General features: G+C 44.1%; 2 protein-coding genes across 3 annotated transcripts; one reads left to right on the top strand and one right to left on the bottom strand.

The window, feature by feature from the left end:
• Positions 1-9,275, bottom strand: unc50 (unc-50 homolog (C. elegans)). Of its 2 annotated transcripts, none has more exons than XM_067985821.1 (6): positions 9,116-9,275; positions 6,682-6,966; positions 4,792-4,912; positions 3,619-3,758; positions 1,633-1,734; positions 1-984 (listed from the first exon to the last, which is right to left on the bottom strand). In XM_067985821.1, the coding sequence occupies exons 2-6, from the start codon at positions 6,959-6,961 to the stop codon at positions 848-850; spliced, it is 780 nt and encodes a 259-aa protein (XP_067841922.1). In that variant the 5' UTR covers positions 6,962-6,966; positions 9,116-9,275; the 3' UTR covers positions 1-847. The 2 variants fall into 2 exon arrangements, with proteins under 2 accessions (XP_067841922.1, XP_067841923.1); XM_067985822.1 differs by lacking the exon at positions 9,116-9,275 and adding an exon at positions 8,883-9,094.
• Positions 9,276-9,425: 150 nt separating this feature from the next.
• Positions 9,426-22,328, top strand: coa5 (cytochrome C oxidase assembly factor 5). Its single transcript, XM_067985820.1, has 3 exons — positions 9,426-9,748; positions 14,879-14,962; positions 21,561-22,328. The coding sequence occupies exons 1-3, from the start codon at positions 9,647-9,649 to the stop codon at positions 21,600-21,602; spliced, it is 228 nt and encodes a 75-aa protein (XP_067841921.1). The 5' UTR covers positions 9,426-9,646; the 3' UTR covers positions 21,603-22,328.
• The last annotated feature ends 2,638 nt before the right edge of the window (positions 22,329-24,966 follow it).

The following is a 24,966-nucleotide window of genomic DNA, read 5'->3' as shown; positions in this document are numbered from 1 at the left end:
TTTATTCACATCACTGCTTTATTTTTTTTTAAAAATGCAGAATTTTTGTTAATCCGTCAAACATGTTAACACACACCGTCGGTCAGATAATACTGCCTGAACATTTGTTTCCGATCACCCACAAAAAAAATCTAGAATTTATGATCGTTTTTGCAGCTTGCATAGAGGTGTGGTCAACAGCGATAGTGCTGATCTTATTGGAGTTTAGAAATTCATTAGGTATTTGTTTAGCCGATCATGTGTTTTAAACCAGCTGGCAAGGAGAGGGCAGCAACTAAGAAATTTAATTTGAAAATGAAAATACAACTTTTTTGACTGTCTTTCTCTTTCTCCCTTTCCCCCAGCATGTGTGCCGCCAAGTCGCACTCACGTGGGCTGCTCACTCCTTTCTTTCCCTCCCACCCTCCCCATACTTATGTATTGAAGTAACCAAACTATATAAATAAATTCAAAGACTTAATAGCCAAAGTAGGGAAAGATCCAAAGGAAATGTTTATTAAGGCATCCTAATAAAAAGTATGATTTTTTTTAAGCTGTCAGAACTATTGCTTTTAAAGGAATGTACTTCATTGAAAGGTTTGATAAATATAAAATGTACAATCTGGTCTGGTTGCTGGGTTCAATGTTCTACCATTCACGCTGTAGAAAAAGTTCTGCCACAATTCACCAAATGTTTAAAAACAAAGCTGTTCTACTCTTGAAATTATCTCTCAAATGACTCTGAAGATGTAAGTATGTACAGAATTTATTTACAACTTATACAATGTCAAAGCTGCATTACACTTGTCAACACAGCAAAAACAAACATAATATTGAGCACATGTTTTATTAGATGATTATCTGTCTTTTACTGCACTCTGTACTTGTAGAACCAGCACAGTCCTTTGGTGAAGTTCCATCCCAGCCCCAGTGACAGCAAGTACAAAAGGATGAGGAGAGTAAATGGATATAGTAGGGCAACAGTGTTCTTCAGAAATGCCAATGCTAAAGGAAGAAATAAACTAAACGTAACAAGAGCAAAGAAAACTGGACTAAGAAACATTAACCATGTGGATCACTATATGGACCAGCAACCAATTATGCATTCAGCTAATACCCTCTATCCATGCCTAAAATGCTGTGTCCACTGTTGCTCTAATTCTAGACACTGAGTTCCCATTTTCAGCTGAGCTGTACAGGTGATGAGCAGTACAGGGAGGAGAAAAAAATTTAGGAACCATCATCCCCAATTGCAAAGGATTAAATTTGTGGCACAGGCAATAGTAAAAAAAACAACTCAGTTTCTGGGGTATCACAGATAGCTCAATGGGGTACATGCTCCACCAGGTGCAACACTGAGCCATGCAGACTAGGAAAGGTGCAGGTATGGGCTGAATTAGTTGGGAACATTGAGAATGCTACAAGCAGCCTCATGCTAGGAACAAAAGAAAATTTGTGACCTTTGCTGGAAAGCACACATGTGCCTAGGCTCACACACACAATGGGGGCTATTGGTGCTTAAGGAACCACAATGCAGTAAGTGGTTACTGTCTTCAGAGAATTAAAAAATTAATGTGTGAAGAAATTAAAACTGCAATTTAGTTCCTTTCATTCTGTTTATATAAAAAAAGTGCATTTAAAATTTATACTTACCACTGTATCCAAGAAAAGTAACATAGATATAATATCCAATGCCAACCAGCCAGAAGGTGTTACCAACAAAGGAAGCAACAAACCCATCTCTGATGATAATATCTGTAAAGAAAATATTACAGGTTCATTAAATAAAATGTTTAAATACCTGTCACCACTGGCACAGTATCTAATCTTAGTCCCTTTTGCATCACAAGTGTTTCCATTACAATAGCTGCATGAACAAAGATCTGAACAGGAACAGCAACACCAGTAAATTATACAGTACAGATAGCTGAGCACTTTGGTTTATTTTATTAAACTTGTTAATTTAGCTAAACCAATTATTTTATAGATAAATTCTGGCTGATTCCTTAACAGTACTGAATTAATGTTGATGCAATTTTGTGGCATGAACTTGGATCAGCTGACCTAAGACTGGTTAATCTCATTTCATTTAGCAACCTCAAAACCAAGACAAGACCCCTTTATTACCTGTCTGCCTGAATTCAAAGGTCCCCAATGAAAATGCATTGTTCCTATTCAATAGCAATGTTCTATCACTGTCAGGCAGACTGAACAAGCAGATCACACAATTTTTATTTGAAAATGTAACATTTAATAGGTCTAGCACTGCACACAGGTGTTGAGAATGAACAGTTCCTTCTCTCAGTATGGCTGGCACCAGTCACATGTTTCAAGTGTCATTTTTTTTCCTCCCTCTTTCACATTTACAAAAGTGAAACCTATCCCACAATCAGAGAATCACCCTTTACAAAAGCTTCATTTTTAAAAAATCATTCCTTCTTGGGACGTGGGCATCACTATCAAGGTATTTATTGCCCATCCCTAGTTGCCTTGAGATGATGGTGGGCCGCCTTCTTGAATTCTGCTATGGAACAATCTTTCTATCAGCATTAGTAGAATTGAGGCCCTTTTTTGTGCAACTGTACTACCAGATTAACCAATGGTCATCAAAATTTGAAATAAAGGCTTAGTTTTGCAAAAATAAGCTGAGATGTAGCAAGATCAGTAATAAACATTTAAGATGCTTTGGTGAAATCTGGAGATGACTGTTATGGAGCTGTTCCCTCCCATGCAATACAAGGTTCACTGTCAATTACATCACTGCAATGAATTACATATGCATTGCAAATGGAGAATATATTTAGTGACGGCATCAGAGCCTACATTTAGACAAGACCGCTGGTGATAAGTTGTTATTATATTGCAAAAAACAGAAGACATTAATCGGGAGGGAGTTCAGGGGAGTTTCTTGTTTCAAAATGTTTTTGCTCTTTTCCCACCAATTGGCTCCTCTCCTGAAAAACTTGACTGCTAGCTGGCCTAGAGTTCTATAGGCACTCTCCAGCACCTTGCCCAAATGACCATTATTCATGTGAGCCCCGATGGTAAGCATCAGTCAGACTAATTGGGCTCAGTTGTGATATTCCTGAGGTCAATCGGGTCAACCAATGCCAACACTTGTGCGCTTCCAGCTAGGATTGCTGGATAATGATCACATGTGAGAACTCTGGTTAAGAAGGGAAAAGTTGGCCAGTGTTGTTCAGCCTCACCGTAGCACCTCTAATGCTGCTCTGGTTGAAATCTAACCTGGGACCAGAATGGCTGAGCTTCTCACAAGATACATTCAAATGAGCCACCAGAGGAGGCATGTGAGCAGCTTCTAAAGCACAGCACTGCAAGTAAATGTTGGCAACAGTATGCATAGGGATGGGCAATAAATGCTGGCCTCGCCAGCGACGCCCACATCCCGTGAACGAATAAAAAAAAAAATACACTTCCACTATCACTGGTCAGTTACTAATTGTGCCAGACACAGTCTACCAGACCAGTATTAATTTCACGAACCATTTCTTCCCCACAAACATTACATTTTTAGTATGTTTTAATACATCATGGCAATATTTAGTCTGGAACAAAACTGAAGGATTTTACAGTGCTTGGGAGCATAAAGGTTTGTAAACAAGAAAACAGGAGACTTACGGTTAATAAAGAACAGTTGAATAAAATGCAAGATAACAAGAAGTGGATAGAAAGCATTTAGATGAATGTCAAAGGCATATCCCCATTCCACATCATAGCCTTTGCTTTGAGGTTTCATCAAATATCTGTTGGTAATAAACCTGGAAACAAAATAGAACAACACGCACATTACAGAACAGCAACTGGGACTTATATCAACATTTTAACATATAGATGATCCCAGTACTTGACAGGGGTAAACAAACAATGAGCAAGAGTAAGGACAGAATTGTGGTTGAAGAGTTAGGTTTTGAGGGGACTTTTGAAGATGGGGCATGATGGAGCAAATGAAAGGGGAATAGGAAGACAGTGCCATAGTTTAAGGGCAAGACAACCTAAGGGTCCAACACCAATAATGGAGTGAGGCAGGGGAAAAAGAGGAGGCACAATAGACTGGAGTCAAAGGAGCAGAGTTACAAGCTGGGACACAGGGATGGAAGAGGTTCAAGGTGTGCAGGGCAAGGCCATGTAGGGATTCTTTGGTTAGGATGAGGATTTTGAAATCACTGCACTGGTGGATGGAGAACCAGTAGCAGTTAGCAAGAAGAGGTGATGGGTAAGTGGGAGTGCGTGATAGAGATAACCAGACGTATAAGGGAAGGGGGAGGAATATCTGCATAGTTTATTGCAGAACAAAGTCACACTACATAGGGAGATACGGGTACAGGTAGTGGAGCGACCGACTGACAATCAGCAGGGAAAGGGGAACCTAGTGAAGGCACAGAATGGGGGGGCCTGAGCAGTCCGACACTGCGTGGGGGGCCGTGTGTCGAACATCGCGGGGTCCGATCGCGAGGTACGTAAAGAGGTTAGCTTGGTGGGCTAGGGGAAGCACTCCCAGGAAACCCGGTCTCCACGGGTTAAAAATAAAAATTTAGATAAAATGGAGGCACGCGGCCTCGTTAAAAGATTTCACTGACCGACCTGCCTCCTGAGAGCAGGTTGGTCGCCCGCTCCCCGACCTGCCTCTGTTACGCGTTGGAATCGAGTTGTGGTTGCGCTTCAGATTTCTGCAATTTTTACTTCCCACCCGGCCCCAAACCACCCATTCTTGGGGTTAAAATCCCCTCCCCCTGCCCTGGTATACCTAGCAGCCAGTACAAGGTATTAACATGAAGTGTTTTTAAAACTTACCACATTAATGTTGCGATCAGTAGTCCAACTCCTACACAGTCAATGAAAACGACCCAAAGTAAAAGCTTTATTGTTTCCAAAAATTCCATTTCTAATACAAATCCAAAACCTATGGTAGAGACTGCAAACAACAAAAATTCATTCTCATGTTGAATTCTTCCAGATTTTCACCACGTGCTTTTTAACCCAAGGACTCATTTACAGCAAACTTCATGCCAGTTTTTAAGATGTCAGAATACTGATCCAAGAGCAATACAACTTTATGAATGCACAATACGCTTACAGTAGTCCTGAAATCTTTTATGGTTTGTGTTATCTGAAGCCTTTATTGTGTTTATAATCACCCTGGCTGAACACAAGTAACTTAGCACAAACACTGGCATGGATCAAGTCAGGGACCTTCTGGTATGTACCACTCACTGAAGAAACTCATCGCACCATCGGAGAATCATTATTAGGGTTTTTAAAAATTGCAATATTCCAAATGAACAGGTAGCGATGAAAGAAATATTTATTATGAAAAAGCTTTTTCCTTTAAGTGGAATAACATTACATGACATATCTTTAGGCCATAAGGGTTGGATTCATACAGAGCTATTTACGTCAATGTTTAAAGTAATGGATGATTGGAAATACAGAAAATTACTTCTAAACCAGGACAATTGGACAAGAAGATACAAATTCAAACCGGTTAAAAGCAAATTTAGGACTGATCAGAACTGTTCTTCATACAAAGAGTGATCAACACATGAAATTAACTTCCAAGTGGGATGGTGGAAGCAAAAATGCTGGAATTGCTTAACAAAATGTTTGGTAATGATAGTTTGTTCTGGATGGGCAAAACACACACAATTTGTAATCAGGATTTTCAACCTACTTCTGCAGCTGAATATCCTCAAGCACCTACAGGGGGGAGTATTATTATTCAGCATGTAACTCTCATTATCCACGAGCTCCCAAGTCACCAGTTAAGTACTTATTACACCAGTTGGTACCCAATTCATACTGTGCTGGTGAATAATGGTACTTTCAGTCCTTTAAACTGAACCATTTTTTTAAATTAAAGGGTTACATGCTTTAGAAGCAGCACATTAATAGCCAACCACATTAAGTGATGGGATTAAAGACAGGCCATTACAACTGTACACTGACTGGTTCCAAGTCAGCAATATTGGACACCCAGTATTTAACAAGTTCCAGACTTCTGCCAAAGTTACAACTCAATATTAGATATTGGGGCTGTGGAAGAGGAGTAATAATAGTTTTACTGGCATGATACCAGGCAAGAAATAATGCAGTTATGATTACAGTGTTGAAAAACTAGAGTTGCATTTACTGCAGCAAAGAATTCTAAGGGGAATCTAACAGAATCAACGGTTTAAAAGGTTTTATAAAAGTAAACAGTGAAGATTCACTGGTGAATTGGTAACAAAGAGGCACAAATTACTACTAGAAGCATAAAAGGAGAGATTAGAAGAATTTTCACACAAAGAATTATTAGGAAATAAATGCATTGTTGCAAGTGGCTATTGAAGCTGAATCAATTATAGGACCTAAGAGGACATTTGAAGAAAAAACAGGAAAGGGTACAGAGTAAGGGCAGGGAATGGAATCAGTGGATAGATAGCTCTAATTTGCACTGAGGATTCTATAAGTCAGAAATGCATAAAAATTCAATTTACAGCAGTCTCTAAATAAACCTTAAAAGAATTGCTATATTTTACTCTCAATCTTAAAATAAAATTTTATTTTAAGACTCAAAGGACTAAAGTTTAGAATGGCAGCATCCTTGTATAACCCCATAACAGACAGTAACACTCTATTTCACATCAGCATTCATGTCAAATAACAGGGCTTCTTGCAACTAAATTTTTTCAAAAAGACACTTACCACATAACCAGATACTGAGCAAAACTAGGAAGGCAGGGTCGTCTCTGGCCCACTGATCCTTAGTCTGTTTTCTATAGTGAAAATTTCTGTACACCATCTGTGGAGATGTAAATAGGTACCACATCTGCCACATGGCAAATTCAAAATCCATCTGCTTAACACGAAAGAGCCGTCTGAGGTACTTGTGCCGCTTGGCTCCAGCTGTGTGTCGTGCAGCATCCCGGGAATTCAGCGCACCATTCCCTTGACTGGTGGGACTATATGTTGTCGTTGGTAACATTTTTGCTGTCAAAAAATAAAAGCACAATACTTAAATGAGGATTTTTAAAAAAAATACACTTCCAAACATCACTTTCATAGAGCACTCTTCATCAGATTCCCATCCACACACACACCAACTGTTAACCAATTCTGTGTGTCTTGGCAATATCATGCAAGCCTACATTTTTTTCCATATTTGAATTTAAGGTATTCAATTAGATGGAAAAGAGACTGGCTGAAGTGACCGTTATACCTTGACTGGCACTGTATGTTAAGATAACTGAATTTTGTTTCTTGCACAGTTAGATTAAATCAGCAGTCACTAATCTGGATGGTGACCATAGAAAAGGCTGTTACAAAAAAATGCCACAAATGAGTTAAAATACTAACATTGCAAACACTAAATCAACAATTGTTTTAATGTTTTTTTCCACATCAAATAGTTACTGCCTTACAATTTCTATAATCAGTTTCAAGAAATCAGGAATAGAATAAAGAGCTAGTATCAGTAATGGTGACCATGAAACTACCAGATTATCATAAAAACCCATCTGGTTCACTAATGTCCTTTAGGGAAGAAAACCTGCCATCCTTACCAGGTCTGGCCTATATATGACTCCAGACCCACAGCAATGTGGTTGATTCTTAACTGCCCTCTGAAATGGCCTAGCAAACCACTCAGTTCAAGGCGGCGGCTCACCACCACTTTCTCAAAGGCAATTAGGGATGGGCAATAAGTGCTGGCTTTGCTAGCAACACCCACATCCCATGAATGAATAAAAAAAAGTTTCAAGAAATTGCAACTAGATTTGAAATAATGACTACAGGATTACCAGGCAACAGAATTCACTAACTCCATTTAAAATTCACTGGTTTACCAAAACAATTGTGACAAATGTACTCCTTGTGCCTTTGTACAGCCTGACAGTACAAAACAGTAGCACCATGGTGCATTCATTGGACCAATCACACAATAGTTAGTGGAGTCCTTTCCCACAAATCTTCACACAGCAAGCTCACAATCTTGTTTAGGCTGTCAGGAAGTGGGTCAGATGACATCATAAAACATCATCTGAATGAAGTGAGACTCTTACCTTACACTCACTCCCATTTAGTATTTTTAGCAGGCATCAAAAGCCAGTGCTCTCTATCATAAAGCCTACATTGAAAGATTAAGAATTACTTGCAATCACTGCAAAGTTAAATAATAATGTAGTCATTACCAGAATGTCTCCAGGCAGACTTGCTCAAGCTCAAATGAAGCTTGAGCAAATGAAGCTAGAGATCCTCTGTGGCATACAAAGAGGAAAGACTTAAGTGTACCATCCAGAAGATGGTCACCCCTCAGGTAGAAAACGTGAAGCAGGAGAAATCCTCTGAAATCACTCTTCTATTAGTAGTCAGACAAATGGTCCTACATTCCCAAGTTTGTCAGCATATTACCAATGCTATACGTCAAAAGCATGCCATTGCATGAAATCCTTGAAGAATGCCAACATTAAATACATTAAATAATTGCAAGTATTAATACATCATCAGCAATGTCCCCCATTTATTTAAAACAAATTGTTGTTAAATAACATGAACTTCTCATTACTTTGCAATTGAATCATCCGTAAAAATACCTCAGAAAAAAATTAGAACTGATAAAGTGTCTCATTTTATTTTCTCTCTTGAAGGCATCAACTTATGTTGATACATCAGCAAAATAGCCCTGTTCCATGCATGCATTAGACAGTGGCAAAGGTGGTAGGTGGCATCACAACTGAGCCAAACATGTTCCCACCCAAATCTCACACACAGACACACAGTTTCCTGCAGCCATCACTGGATAGCAACCGGTGCAAAAATATATCTGATTCCTTTCCCAGCCAAGGGCACTGAGACTAATTCTACCACAACTGAGATCAACTAAATCAGCACAGGATGAAACCAAGTACCTTCCTAAACTATGCAGCACACTAATGTGTAACCATGGGGAACAGCCAGAGTCTCCTATCCTCATGGCCCATAAAGTGCAGCGCATTATCGCACCGCCCGTGCTATAAACGCTGCTGCTGCAGCATATTCCTCTGATCAGCGGAGGCCCAATGCCTTCTTCCTCCTCCTGCCCGACGAGCTGGGTGTGATGACGGAAACTGCTCCCATTCCTGAACCCCGCTTTTCATCTTACCTCCGGGTGCTATTACCTCCCCCGCCAATAACCCGCAAGGAACAGTTCGACTACAGCCTCCCACCCAACGACCCCTCTCTTCACTTCTTCTCCCTTCACCCCCGATCAGGAGGGGAAAAAAAGAGCTTAAACGTAGCAACGAGCGACGCCTAGCGTCATTCATCCTTTGCGCGCATGCGTCAACCTGACGCAGTGCGTCCTGGGAGTTGCAGTCCTTCGCGTCGCGCAGAGGGGGAAACGAGTTACAAGAAAAACTATTATTCCCAGGGTGCACTGCGGGGGCGCGCCCCGTCACGTAACAGTCATCCCAGAATTCAGTGCGCGGGACAGCCAGCGTTGTGTTTTTTTTTGGGTTGGGGTGGGGGGGGCCCGCGCGTGATAATATTTCAATGTAGTGAATAAGAGGAGGTTTGTTGAAGAGCACGCGGCAAACCTGTTCTAGAATATTCGGAGAATTCGGCCGACGGTTCTCCAGGTGTTGCGGTCGGTCGGTCGGTCGCTGGTTTGTGTTCACTCCACCGACGCGTAGTGATGCCGAAATATTATGAAGACAAGGAGGAAGATCACAGAGCCTGTTCCGGGGTGAGGGAAGACCTGAGGACTTGCTTACTGCAACACGACTGCGTGCTTAAGGTGTGGTGTGGTGTGAAATGAAACTTGTTCAAACATTTACTCATTAAGAGGGGTCATTAGATTTTATTTTTTAAAACGTAGCGAGTTGTTATGACCTGGAATGCACTGCCTGAAAGGATGGTGGAAGCAGATTCAATAGTAACTTTCAAACATAAAAAGGAAACTTTTGCAGGGCTACGGGGGAAAGTGGAGGGGTGTGGGAATAATTGGATAGCTCTTTCAAAGAGCCAGCACAAGACAACCTGGGCTGAATGGTTTCCTGTGCTGCATGATTCCATGAATGGCAGACCTTCCTGACCACCATGGGACATTCACCAATATATTTCAAGGGTAACAAATATCAGTTGCTAATTGTAAGGCTGCAATTTAATCTTGATGTTTAGCTGAAGTTCATAATGCATTGGAGCTTTCCTTTTCTTGGTGTATAATAAAATTGATCAAATTATTCTGATTTACTGATTATCACCTAATTAGTATTTTCAAAATACCACACTGATTAATTGCATCTGTTAAACTATTAAGGTGTCATGACATCTATTTCATGTAAAATACAATGTATAAGTAATGCTGCTATGCTGTGATCACCTTTTTGAATTTTTAAAAAAGAGTTGATCCTAGATTTAGAGGAGATTAAATACATTTCTAAAGGTTGGGTTTTGCATTACATAATGGAGGCAATTTTCTAAGGTGTATAGTTTAATCAGCGACAAGCATGGTAGTGGAGTTGGTTACTATATTTTTGCCATATCTTACAACCTACACTCATGAATAAAAAAAAATTAAAAAAATATGCCAATGTGCAAAACATAGAAAAACTAAACAGCTTCAGAAAAGCTAGCAAAACCCCAGAAAAACCAAAAATTCACCAATTTTTTTTTATTCGTTCATGGGATGTGGGCATCACTGGCAAGGCCAGCATTTATTCCCCATCCCTAATTGCCCTTGAGAAGGTGGTGATGAACGACCTTCTTGAACCGCTGCAGTCTGTGTGGTGAAGGTTCTCCCACAGTGCTATTAGGTAGGGAATTCCAGGATTTTGACCCAGCGACGATGAAGGAACGGCGATATATTTCCAAGTCAGGATGATGTGTAACTCGGAGGGGAACGTGCAGATGGTGTTCCTCCCATGTGCCTGCTGTCCTTGTCTTTCCAAGTGGTAGAGGTCGTGGGTTTGGGAGGTGCTGTCAAAGAAGCCTCAGCGAGTTGCTGCAGTGCATCCTGTAGATGGTACACTCTGCAGCCACAGTGTGCCTGTGGTGAAGGGAGTGAATGTTTAGCGTGGTGGATGGGGTGCCAATCAAGCGGGCTGCTTTGTCCTGGATGGTTTCGAGCTTCTCCAGTGTTGTTGGAGCTGCACTCATGCAGGCAAGTGGAGAGTATTCCATCACACTCCTGACTTGTGCCTTGTAGATGGTGGAAAGGCTTAGGTGAGTCATTCGCCACAGAATACCCAGCCACTGACCTGCTCTTGTAGCCACAGTATTTATGTGGCTGACCCAGTTAAGTTTCTGGTCAACGGTGACCCCCCCCCCCCAGGATGTTGATAGTGGGGGATTCGGCGATGGTAATGCCGTTGAATGTCATGGGGAGGTGGCTAGACTCTTGTTGGAGTTGGTTATTACCTGGCGCGAATGTTACTTGCCACTTATGAGCCCAAGCCTGGATGTTGTCCAGGTCTTGCTGCATGCGGGCACGGACTGCTTCATTATCTGAGGGGTTGCGAATGGAACTGAACACTGTGCAATCATCAGCGAACATCCCCATTTCTGACCTTATGATGGGGGGAAGGTCATTGATGAAGCAGCTGAAGATGGTTGGGCCTAGGACACTGCCCTGAGGAACTCCTGGGGCTGAGATGATTGGCCTCCAACAACCACTACCATCTTCCTTTGTGCTAGGTATGACTCCAGCCACTGGAGAGTTTTCCCCCTGATTCCCATTGACTTCAATTTTACTATGGCTCCTTGTTCCCCCACACGGTCAAATGCTGCCTTGATGTCAAGGGCAGTCACTTTCACCTCACCTCTGGAATTCAGCTCTTTTATCCATGTTTGTCCAAGGCTGTAATGAGGTCTGGAGCCGAGTGGTCCTGGTGGAACCCAAACTGAGCATCGATGAGCAGGTTATTGGTGAGTAAGTGCCGCTTGATAGCACTGTCGATGACACCTTCCATCACTTTGCTAACAATTGAGAGTAGACTGATGGGGCAGTAATTGGCCAGATTGGAATTGTCCTGCTTTTTGTGGACAGGACATACCTGGGCAATTTTCCACACTGTTGGGGAGATGCTAGTGTTGTAGCTGTACTGGAACAGCTTGGCTAGAGGTGCTTCTAGTTCTGGAGTACAAGTCTTCAGCACTACAGACGGAATGTTGTCGAGATCCATAGCCTTTGCTGTATCCAGTGCACTCAGCGGTTTCTTGATATCACGTGGAGTGAATCGAATTGGCTGAAGACTGGCTTCTGTGATGGTGGGGATATCAGGAGGAGGCTGAGGTGGATCATCCACTCGGCACTTCTGGCTGAAGATGGTTGCAAACAGCCTGAATAAAAGCTTATGACCAGGGCCACTGCCGCAAGGGGACTGAATAAGCTAAATTCCTTTTCATTTCACTATCTACCATTTAATTTTTATTTTCGTTTTGTGAAAATTCAAATCCAATGGCCTCATGTATGACGTGAAAAGCAGGAATTACAATGGGGACATCAACTTTTCATGAATTAAGTTATAGTTATACCCAATGTTCCATTGCAGAGAAATAAGTAAAATACAGAGTGTGTTTTTGCATTGGTTGATTTAGAAATTTTTGAAATGGGTAGCGAGCACTAATGGTGCAAAATTTATGGGGGCATGCCCTCCTGAAAAATTAATTCTTTTTACCTTTAGGTGCATTTTCCAGCATTTTGAAGTACATTGTGATTCAGCATTTGAAGACAAAAATAACTTATTCTGGAATGGTCTTACTAGTTGATTTCCTGTGACATTGTACATGGACATTGCACCGATTTGCAATATTTATATCAGGAGAGATAATCAGAGTGGAGAAGGGAGGAACTATAGGGAAAGGAAAGAGCAAAGGGAGAAGGGGAAGAAGGAGTACACTTTTGATAGATTTTTTTTAAAAGTATTTTCCAGCACACTTTATTGATTCACTTCTATGTATGGATTGGTCTCACTCGCCTCTTGGCAGAGCACCAATATTTGGTTTGAAAACTTGCTGAAACCTTGCCTGTTTCTTGCTGCCATTTGTCTGCTCTGTCGCTGCTTCTAATTAGCAAAGCAGCACCTATCTGCATTGGAGCACTCGGAGCGGACGTAGCCAGTGGGAGGGGGAGGTTGTTGGAATGTCGGGGATACTGGGAGCAGGGTCATGGGGAAAGCCCAGGCATTGCTGCGGGACAGCAGGCACAGGGCCCTGTCTGGAATGCATTGCCTGAAAGGGTGGTGGAAGCAGATTCAGTCGTAACTTTCAATGGGGAATTGAATATGCAGTGAAATCTGTAAATTACAGACACCTTAGGGACTGGCATCAGCTGTCCTTTTCTTGCAGGTATCTATATTTTCAAAATGGTCATTGTATGTACGGCAAAAATTTTCAGTAGAATGGAGAGTTCTTTACCCAGCATCCATAGCAGCAGGGAATCCACTCTATCTGTGGGATAGATCCGTGCAAGCATTCAGTCCCGGAAATAGAGCGGTTTTTCTGCTGCTGTGGATGCTGGGTAAAGAGCTCCCCATTCTACGAAACCACTGCTGCCTCACGCTGACCTGCATTAACTGACCTCACGAGAATTTGGGGGTAGAAAGGAAGCAAGCTGCAAGGGGAAGCATCGGTGATCCCGACTCCATGAAAGTTCCAGATACAGCAACCTTGCAACAGGCTTTGTCCCATGTTTTAAGTTGTAAAAGGGCTTGGTGTATTGAAGGCTATCCGTCGTTCATAATTTGTGAGTGTCTGTGGTTTCAGAGTGCCTCTTGTATATTATACGATGTAAGTTATTTGAGTCTCTCTAAGTATCTGTTTTTTGGGAGTGTCCATTTATCCAGGTTTCACTGTATACTTGAAAAGGAAAAATTTGCCGGGCTATGGAGAAAGTGTGACTAATTGGATATCTTTTTTAAAGAGCAGCATAAGCACAATGGGCCGAATGGCCTCCTTCTGTGCTGTAAGATTCTACAGGAGGCAAATTATTCTACTTTCTGGAAGGAGTCAACCAACAACAATAACAACCTGCATTTATATAGCGCCTTTAACGTAGTAAAATGTCCCAAGACTCTTCGTAGCATTATCAAACAAAATTTGACACCAAGCCGCATAGGAGATATTAGGACGAGCTTGGTCAAAGAAGTAGGTTTTAAGGAGCGTATTAAAGGAGGAGAGAGGTATAGGGAGGGAATTCCAGGGGCTTAGGCACGACTGCCAATGATGGAGCGATTAAAATTGGGGATGCGCAAGAGGCAAGAATTGGAGCGCAGAGATCTGAGGGTTGTAGGACTGGAGGAAGTTAGAGATGGGGAGGGGAGAGGCCATGGAGGGATTTGAAAACAAGGGTGAGAATTTTAAAATCGAGGCATTCCCGGACCTGGAGCTAATGCAGGTCAGCGACCACAGGGGTGATGGGTGAATGGGACTTGGTGCGAGTTAGGATACAGGCAGCAGAGTTTTGGATGAGCTCAAGTTTATGGAGGGTGGAAGATGGGAGGCCAGCCAGGAGAGCTTTGGAATAGTTGAGTCTAGAGGGAACAGTGGTATGGATGAGGGTTTCAGCAGCAGATGAGCTGAGGCAGGGGCGGAGATGGGCGATGTTATGGAGATTGAAATAGGCGGTCTTGGTGATGGAGCGGATATGTGGTCAGAAGCTCATCTCAGCCAAATCACTGTTAGAGACTGCTGCAAATGGAGTGGAAAGGGATCAAAAAAGCAAGATGTCCGCTTTGAAAGCAGATGGTTAGCAACTATACTAGCACGCCTTTGTGCTGGAAGCACTACTTTGCAAAATTATCCCCAATATGCCAGTTGCCAAGTTAATTAACACTCATCAGTTTCAATTTCTTATTTACCTATAATAGGGTCAAATATCTTTGTACTCCAATTTACCTAAATTTTGACTCATCTGTATTTCAAGTAGGAAGGAAAGACACCGAAACAATGCTTAAAAGAAGGACATTGCAAGGCATTACAGGTTACTTTCTTTGAATGTAAAAGATCAATGGTATGTATCAATTTTAAATAGTTAATTTTTAGTGTTTGTTTTATATACACAATATTTGTTCTGCACTTAGAAAAAAATCCCATTGATAATCTGTGAACCATTTAGATTTCACAAAATTACTGAGTTTCATTTCTTATAAACAGTAGTTGATTGAGTGTTTACAAGGATAGCAGATCTTCCAACCCTCTTGTATCTCATGTCTGAAACTTGTTTTTGATTTGGTGACTGTTTCCCACTGTTGCTCACAAAAGCAACTAGCAACTCTGAAGTTGTGACAAATATGGAGTTGATGATTTTATAAAATGCTTCGACTTCATTCTCATGGCTTTTTATTTTAAATTTACTGCATAAGGAATAAACAATACCTATGACTACATAAAAAGGTTATAGCATAGCAAAGAGATTGGGATATCCAAAATTTCAAGAATGAACCATGGGAAAGTTTTTCTGTGTAGCAACATTGTAAAATGCTTGTAGCACACAGAGGAATATTCCCCCACTCCAAGTGATTTTCTCGGCAGTTCTAATGCAGAGAAACTTACTGTTTTGAACATGTTCTCAAATTTTTAAAAAAGCCTTTAGTTGTTTTACCATAGAAAACTACTGAAAACCCAGATTCTCACGATCACTTGGGGTTTTGTTTCTTCCTCCTGTTCCTGAAAAGGCTCATCTGCTTTCTTTGGTATCTCATCAGATGACTGCACTTGTGTCTAAGCTTGTAGAGTTCTGCTTTTGCAGCTGCTGTGTTTACCCTTCATTTGTGGTTGAGAAGACCCTTAATTCTGTACAACTTGTATCTTATGCCTCATCTCTCGGTCCTTCCTGTTCTTCTCACATCATTGTCCTCATTCCCAACAGCCTCCACATATGGCAGATCATCATCTGCTTTTTCTGCCGCCTGCAATTTGATCACAATACTGAACACATTTTTCTCTGCATGTGGGGATATCGTATGCTTCCTGACACTCATTCTCCATCACCCTCACTACTGCTCTTCTGAGTTACTTTCTGCAACCACAACAAACACTTGTCTGGTCATTTCTCCCCACAATGTTGTCCAGAATCCTAAACATTCTTTCTGTTTGAGACAGATTAACATGTACCTCTTTCAGTCCAGTGTTCTGAGTTTGCTGCTTACATTATGGGCTCGATTTTAGGGTCGGGTTACCTGCGGGTTTCCAGCGGGGGGGCCCCGAAAATCCCGATCTCCGATCACGTGACCGGATTCGGACGAAATCCCGGCCACTTCCGGGTACCGCGCTGACGTGCGGGGCTGCGCGCGCAAGCCCCGCTGGTGGGAATCCCGCAGGCAATTAAAGCCAGCGGGGTTCCACTTGAGAGCACTTAACTTGCTCGTTGTGGTCAGTTAATGAGCTGAAGCAGCTGTCAAAAGAGGAAGTGTGGGATTTTACGGTCAAAGCAGTCAGTTTCCCACACTGGGGGAAACAGGACCCTTCAAACCAGGCGTGTTGCAGCCAGCAGCCTGTGCCAGGTGCCAAGGTGCGCTCCACGGGGGAGCGCCCTCACCCACGCAGGAGGCCACCGCGTCACATAGGGCAACCCCTGCCCTCCACCAACCCCCGCCAAGCCAGAGGACAGACCGACACGAAACCGCAGCCCCAGTCCGAGGACCCACCCACCTACCCTGCACAACCCCTCACACCAACACCTGCCAGATGGGTGGTGCGTTGACATCGTCGGAGGACGAACAGGATGACCAGCCCCAGCAGCCTCGCAGTCCACGCCGTCCGCCTCGGAGAGGTGGGGCCCCCCAACACGGTGCTGCGGCACACCCACCTGCACAGCAGGAGGGAGGGCAACCGCAGAGAGAGATGCGTCGCAGGAGGCACTACCCTCCGCACAGGGTGTACAGAGCGAGGCTCAGCTTCATGGACCTCTCCGAGGAGCAGTGCATACGGAGGCTCAGAGTCAATCGCCAGGTAGTCGCCGACATCTGCAGCCTCCTTAACGACGAGCTGCTCCCTGATGGACCAAGCAGCATCTTCTTACCTGTCGCCGTCAAAGTCACCACTGCCCTCAACTTCTTCGCATCCGGTTCCTTCCAGGGTGCCACCGGGGTCTGTCAGTCCTCTGCACACAAGTGCATAAGGCAGGTCACCGATGGGTTGTTCCGCAGGGCCTCCCACTACATCAACTTCGCCATGGACGAGCGCAGCCAGATGGAGAGGGCGGTTGGATTCCATGCCATGGCCGGCTTCCCACGGGTGCAGGGTGTAATCGACTGCACCCACATCGCAATACGGGCACCTCCGCATGAGCCAGGGCTGTTCATCAACAGGAAGGGGTATCACTCCATGAACGCCCAGCTCATCTGTGACCACCGCCAGAGATTCCTACACGTGTGCGCCAGATACCCCGGCAGCTGCCACGATGCCTTCGTCCTCAGGGAGTCCGCCGTCCCGCCCATCCTGCAGGCACCCAACGCCGGCAACGGCTGGCTCCTCGGCGACAAGGGGTATCCCCTCCACACGTGGCTCATGACACCTCTGAGGAACCCCATCACCGAGCCGGAGCGTCGGTACAATGACAGCCACACTGCTACCAGGTCTACAATTGAGCAGACCATAGGGCTTCTCAAGATGCGCTTCAGGTGCCTTGATCGTTCTGGGGGAGCGCTCCAATACACACCATTCAGAGTGGGACGAATCATAGTTGTCTGCTGTGCCCTGCACAACATGGCCCAACAGAGAGGGGTGCCGCTGGAGGAGGCCCCATCCACACCCGCCACCCACATTGAGGAAGGCGAGGAGGAGGAGGCGGAGGCGGAGGAGGAGGACGCGCCCGAGGATGTTGGACGACCCATGCGCCGAGCCGCGACTCACCGGGATGGTCGCCGGGCCAGGGACGCACTCATACGTCAACGGTTCTCCTAGAGTCAGACACTGCGAGGCGCTCGCATCTCCTCACCTGCACATGCGAGCGGCCATACCAGCCCCCTCCACTGAAGAGTGCTGCCAGTAATCCTGCACCCACAGCAGTGTGCCCAATGGGTGGCAGCAGGTGTTCGCCGTCATGATGGCCTCCACGGAACGCAACTACTGCACAAGCCGCGGAAGAATGGACGAGAGGTGGCAGGAGTGGTGAGAATAGACTATTTAATATGTGGAATGTGACATCATTTAAGAAACAAAGTACAAAATAATAAACACCCTGGTGTATTCCCTTTGTGATTATAAGGCCTTTGGAATTCTTCTCCGGGAACCCCTACGTGGTGCTACCCCTGTGGCTCCAGCAGAGGTAGTGGCAGGTTGCTCGTCTTCTTGCCTTGACCGGGTAGATGCTTTTGGCGGACGGCCCCTGGGTTTCGGTGCCCGTGAGGGCACCTCCACAGACTGCTCCTCCTGCACCGGGGCAGGGGCAGACTCGGCCACCTGGAGAGGAGGCACCATTGCGGGTGCTGGTTGAGAGGTGGGCGACGGGTGGGACGTGGGGACGCCTTGAGAGGCGTCCCCGCTTCCATGTCCCCGGTCACCATCATCCCTCTCTTGGCCTCGGCCCACATCACCCCTTCCACCCTGCTGGACGGCAGTTTGGATGGCATGTGTGAGGCCTTGCAAGGCCACCCCTAGTGTATCCCTCAGCCTGTTGGTGGCGTCGGAATGTTGCTCACCCTGAATCCGTACAGACGTTGTGAGGGCCTGCAAGGACTCGAAGTGGAGCTGTGCGTGACGCTCGAGGGAGGCCAGCCTGTCCTCCACCGCAGACAGTCCCGCACCTACCCGCGACACTGTGTCGCCGGTACCCTCCTGTGCCTGCGCCACCAATGCCCACATGCAGGAGGTGGACTCCTCCATCGCCTGCGCTATTGTGGACAATGCGCGCGGCACCTCTGCCAGCACCTCAGCAATTAGCTGGTGGCCCTCGACGACTCTCCTTTTCTCTGGTGGCCCCCTGGGTTCAGCATCTGGGTCCGGCTGAGCAGAGCCTGGAGATGAGTGCTCCCTCCGTCGCGGACCCTCCGCGGCTGCCCCTGCCACCAGGGTCTGCTCATGCTCACTCGTGCGCAGTGACTCACCAAGTGCTACCCCAACTAGTTGGCGAGGGGGACCCACCGAGGTGCGTGTCTCTGCGCTGGTGGATGGTTGGCTCTGATGTGACGATGCACCCTCAGAGACTGCCATGTCCTCTGAGGAATCGCCCTCCATGCTCGCTTGATCCAAAGACGCACCTGCAAGAGAACAGAGGGCACTTTGAGGCATGTGGACCAACTTGACAGTGCGCCTGATGGCAGGTGATGATACGGTCACTCGCGATCATGGGTGTTGAGTGTCAGCTTTCCCTTACCGGCCGTTTCGGCAGCGACACACTCGCCATCGGCCACCGACAGGCAATGTCGCGTGCGGGCGAGGTCGAGCGCCTCCACCTCTGCGTCGGTGAGCTCCACCACTTGCGGCGGCCCACCTCCGGTGCGTGCCCTTTCGCGGTTGTTCTTGCTCCTCTTCTCCTGTGAAGGCAAAACACAGATGTGTGAGTGGGTGCGTCTTGCATCGTGAGACGCATCGAGCATCGGTGTGGTTGGGTTGAGCGTGGCGCGGAACGGATGGGAGGAAGTGTGGGCCACGTGCCCATCCCATTGCATGGGGATTGGGGTGTGTGGTAGTGTTCGGGTGGGGTCAGGGACGGTGGGTACTTGCGTGCACGGCGAGGATGGTGAATGAGTGGCTGTGAGGATTGCTGATGGAGCGCAGTGGTGGCTGTGCAGGAGGGGGTTGTGATCTGCTTGGCGTGATGGTGGGGACGGGATGTGGGAGGGTGCGTTGGTGTACTCACCTTGCCAGACCTAGTCAGGTCATTGAAGCGCTTGCGGCACTGCTCCCAAGTCCTTGGGGTGTTGCCCCTGCTGCTCACCTCCGCCGCCACCTCTGCCCATGCCTTCCTGGTTGCGGCGGCAGGGAACTTGCGCCCATCCTCAGGGAAGAGTGTTTCCCTCCTCCTCCTCACGCCCTCCAGCATCAGCTGCAGTGCCAGATCTGAAAAACGGGGCGCAGCCTTTCCCCTTGGTTGAGCCATTCTCCCAGACCTCTTGCTTGCAGCAGGAGGGGCTTTGGGAGACTGCCCCTTTAACTGGAGCTCCTACATCGCGTCGACGGTACTGCGCATGCGCAGCCGGCCGGCATGCAGCTGGGGAGCGCAGAACCCGGAAGCAGGCCTTAATGGGTCCAATTATCCCGCGATCGCGTGGGGGACGCACACAATTACCCGTCCGCGTTTTCGACGCTCCCGGAGGACCACCCGCTGGGAACCCGCAGGCCTGCTAAATTCGAGCCCTATGTTTCTTAAATATTTGGAGATCAAATGAAGATTGAGTAATCGCTTTGAGGAATATCTCCATTTTATCCCTATGCATGATCCTGACTCCCTGTGGCCTGCCACCTTACCCTAACTTTTCCATCATTGGCCTCTTGTACTGTTCCAACTAAGCTCAACACACACTTCAGGAACAGTACTTTCTCTTCTTCCTGGGAACTCTCTAGCCCTCTGGTCTGAGCATTGATTTCAACAACTACTGCATAAACTATAGGTGTCTCCCTAATTTTCTTGCTGAATTCTCCCATTCACATTCTAATGCTTTTTTTCCTGTTTGTAATCATGTTCACTTACTTTTTTTTCTTGCTGGTGTCTTTTCACAACAACTTGCATTTATATAGCGCCTTTAACGTAGTAAAATGTCCCAAGGTGCTTCACAGGAGTGTTATCAAATAAAATTTGACACCCAGCCTCATCAGGAGATATTAGGACAGGTGACCGTCGAAGAGGTAGGTTTTAAGGAGTGTCTTGGAGGAGAGAGAGATTTAGGGAGGGAATTCCACAGCTTAGGGCCTAAGCAGCTGAAGGCACCTTCACATGCCTAACTGAGGTGACCTTCAAAAAGTACACTTTAGATCTCTTTTTCTAGTTTTTAAAAATGAATTTAAGGGTTATTAGTTGCCTCTTTGTGGAAGTAATTATCACATCTGAACTCGTGCCCTCTACCCTGTTCTTTGTTTTAGTCAGTCCCATAAGGAGGCTTTCCTATCTAACTGTCGCAATTCTCACTTTCTCCTTCAGATGCTGTTGATTGAGCATTTCTAGCATGTTATTTTTTTTCAGTTTTGCTCCACTTGTCAATTTTCTTCATTAATTTCAATTAAACAAAAGCTACTATATTGTTATAAATTGGATGGCCAGGTGGTGAAGGATAGAATACTCGAGCCTAGTCTTCAATTGCTTCCAAGCCTTTATTCACAGAGCTCCACATTACATCCACCCCACACCCTAGATCAGCTCTGATAAATGAATACCAGTTCCCAATTGATACACACCACCTGAATACAATTAACACTAATATAAATCACATTGATACAATTAACATATTTCATAAGTACATTTTTCCAGTTACAGTTGGGATCTTGGAATGAAATGAATAATTGGAAACATGTATTATACAGTGCATAACATTTCAGTGTATTTTAAAGTTATGACAGTACTAATGTCATATGGGTTTCAAAATAGAAGCATGAGAGTTGCAGCAGCAAGATTGTAACAATAGTATTTAGATACTGCATTTCATTAATATCCTATGGATTTTGTTTTAAAGCTGGATAACAGAGCTCGCTTCAGAGGAAGAAAAGGATATTAGCAATTCAACTACAATGGAGTAATGATGAAGAATTTATGTATGTTGATGGCTTCAGACCACTAACTTTTTAATAATGTATAAATAAAACAATGCTTATATTTGATTTAGAAAATCAGTGCTATATTGAATGTTTGGCTGTTCTCAATATATATGTGAGAAATTAGTAAAGGGGGGTGAAAGGAATATATGTTCAATTTGATTCGTGCAAAAGTGCTTTCTTTGGATGCCTGTTTTGATCCTTTGCTGTTAGACATTATTTTGTAAAGAAAGGTTATATTGACACAAGTGAAGAAAGAAAATCTATCTTTGACATAAATTTCAACAGCTGTATTCATTTCCTGTATAAGAAATCCCAGTACTTGTGTTGCAGTGATAGGTGTAATTACTGAAGAGCTTTTAGAAATCAGAATATAACAATTTGGGAGGGCTTCATTGCTTGCTAGATAGGTTTCACTTTGATATTCTAACTAAATAAAAACAATTCTAGGTGTGTTGGTTAAAAAAATGAATATGTATTTCTCAACATTATGCAAAGGGAAAATACTGTGAACTGCTTTATAATTAGTTAAGACAATTAATTGCATACAAACACCACATTTTAATTTGGAGGAATCAAGTTGGCAACTATTAAGTTTTATTTTGTTACAGATTTTATTTCACTTAGCTTTCTGCTGTAATGTGGCTTTTTTGATGGTGCAAAGTAAATATATAATTTCACTGAGAAAATTTGATAGTATTTATTATGTAAAGAAAGAACTTGCATTTATATATGGCCTTTTGTGTTCTATAGACGTCCCAAAGCCCTTCACAGACAATGATTTATTTTAGAAATGCAGTCATTATTATGTCTGCAAATAGTGCAGCCAATTGACACACAGCAAGTCCAACAAAAAGCAAATGAGCTAAATAACGAGTTAATTTATTTTTGGTAGTGTTGCGTGAGGGATGACTATTGACATCTGTGGCCCAGTGTTGTCCAATAGAAATTGCTGACTAGCCACATGCACTAATTTTAGTAGAAAACTTCTTGTACACAATAAAAGGTAAATGTACTTAATGTATATTTACCTAACAAACATCTACCATTTCTCTTTCACCAAAGTTTGGAATTGTGGCATGAATTTATCAGACACAGCACATCTTAGTGCTGCTTCTAGGTTTTTGTCCAGCAGTTACGAGTGATACTTTAACTTCATCGGATGATAGCTGAGAATGTTGACTCACACACCGCCAGACCTGCCCCTGCTTTCCATCCAAAATGGAGCTGGATGCTGCTTGCCATTTGTCATGACGTGCCCTGTTGAAGCTGCTCATTATTGGTCGGAATTGCTTTCTCCTGCTGATCTGGAGCTGTTATTCAGACTGGTCAAACTGACCACAGTGACAGCTCCCTTCTGCTCTGCTCCCAGTGCTGCTTGTATTTCTATGGTGCTGAAGTCTGGTGTTTTTAGCAGATAACCAATGAGCAGTAATGAACAAAGTAAAGCACACACAGAAATGAAAAAACACCTGCACACTCTGCCTTTTGTCTTACTATTTTACCAACAAATGCACAAAAAGATTAAAGTACACACATATAGGCCATGCACATGAGTATTGACATCATATGCCCAATGACTCTCTTATTACTCATTTTTTAATCAAAATTGCAATTCACCACATTCAGTTTAACCCATGTGACTAATGGCTAACGTATTAGACAACACTGCTGTAGTCAAACAGCACCACAATTACAATGTTTCTGTATTTTCTTTGGTTGCATTTAGCCTTTGGTATCCAGGAAAAGTACACCAGACTTTTTTTTTTTAAAAAACCTTTCTAAAATGTTTATGCAAGGGGCAGATGAACATACCTGAAATGAAACAAATGTCTGTGTGAACTGATCCTTGTGTAAGTGATGTTGCAGCAACATACAGTTTTTCTTGAACAGCATAATGCCTCATTTAGAAGCACCCTTATGCATTCTTCTTCTTCTGATGTGGGACAACAAACAACTTCTGATGTTGTAATCTTAAGGAGGTGAAGTTTGAATTCCAGTTTAACTAATTTGAGTCTTGTTTATTTTTGAACTACCTCTTTTTAATTTTCTGTGGAATTAAATATTTTCTGACTTAACTGACTGCATGAAGTTTCAGATTCAGGGGCCAATACTAGTATCCAATATGTGCCCATTTTCAGAAATTAGTTCCACCTAATTTTAGGCCTGCTTTCTGATTGGATCCAGTGTAGGTGGGAGCTTAATCAACTTCTTAAGAGGAATTCTTGGGTCAATCTCTCAGTATAAGGGTGGCTTTGGTGAGACCTTCATTAGAAGGGTATTGAAGAGGCCCATTGTGCTTCTGGTAAGTGATTTTAGGCCATTTCTGGGCCCTTTTTGTTATTTTTCCTGCTGCACCTTGTGCACTCATGAGCTTTTGTGCCAGTTGCCCTTCATATTTTTTCCAGCTGCATTTTTTTTTTAACACCAATGGGTTTCCCAACAGGAAGCCTCTCTGCTGACGTTCCAAAGAGGTGGACTTGTATAGGGTGCCAGACGGGTCAGGCTGCCTGAGAAGTGCTATTTTTCCTCCTGCCATTACTTACACCTGCTGAGAAAGATAAAATAACCTCGCTTTGGTAGGCGGTTTTTGTGGGAGCATCCCTTTTCCACAGGAATCTGTCAGTAGACCTGTTATGGCTTTATTATATTTGGTTCTTTTAGAAGCACACTAATCACAATTGCATGCTTTATGTGATACTGCATGAAAGAAGGTGTGGTAGGTTGATCAAGAGCCAATGTTTCTTGATTGGCTGCACCTGCCAAGATGCCGTCAAACTTTTCTGCAGGTCAAACAAGCCCTTGTGTACTGTGTCCAGCTCTGGTGACAAAGACACGAGGGACACATTCAAGTCCTGGAGGCAGTGCAGAGAAGAGCTACAAGACTAAGCTCTAGTGGTGGAAGTCTGACGTGGAAGGAAAGACTAGAGAAATTTGGGCTTTTCAGCCTTCAAAAGAGGTAATTGTAAGGCTACTTTATGGAGGTATATCTATCCTACTATTAATCTTTTATCTGCATGCACTTCCTTGTAACTTTTCCATTTATAAATTTGTACATGCACATTTGTAGTGGAAATTTTACATAAACTTGACACATTGCAATTACACTGCCCCCCCCCCCCCCCCCCCCCCCCGCGATAAGGTGCTGCAGCAGTATCACTGGGAGGAGGGTTTAATTACAGTATGACAAGTTTACATAGGTAGTTTCGATCATAAATGGAGGTAGGAATTTATAATGGAAATTAAAAGTAAGGATGGATTGTATGACTTTAAAGGGGTTCTGGTCCAATTATCCCCTGAACTCTAACCCTGTTTCACCTGAAAATG

This window comes from Heptranchias perlo, chromosome 6 (assembly GCF_035084215.1).
Source record: "Heptranchias perlo isolate sHepPer1 chromosome 6, sHepPer1.hap1, whole genome shotgun sequence".
NCBI lineage: Eukaryota > Metazoa > Chordata > Chondrichthyes > Hexanchiformes > Hexanchidae > Heptranchias > Heptranchias perlo.
Note: the sequence above shows the minus strand (reverse complement) of the source record. Positions and strands in the feature narration are given on the sequence as shown.

Coding starts and splice junctions, on each gene's coding strand:
- unc50 (XM_067985821.1), bottom strand. CDS start 6,961: ATGTTACCAACGACAACATATAGTCCCACCAGTCAAGGGAATGGTGCG. Junction 4,913..6,681: donor GCTCAGTATCTGGTTATGTG/GTAAGTGTCTTT, acceptor TGTTGTTTGCAG/TCTCTACCATAGGTTTTGGA. Junction 985..1,632: donor TACTTTTCTTGGATACAGTG/GTAAGTATAAAT, acceptor TTCTTCCTTTAG/CATTGGCATTTCTGAAGAAC.
- coa5 (XM_067985820.1), top strand. CDS start 9,647: ATGCCGAAATATTATGAAGACAAGGAGGAAGATCACAGAGCCTGTTCC. Junction 9,749..14,878: donor AACACGACTGCGTGCTTAAG/GTGTGGTGTGGT, acceptor TATTTCAAGTAG/GAAGGAAAGACACCGAAACA. Junction 14,963..21,560: donor TTGAATGTAAAAGATCAATG/GTATGTATCAAT, acceptor TTTGTTTTAAAG/CTGGATAACAGAGCTCGCTT.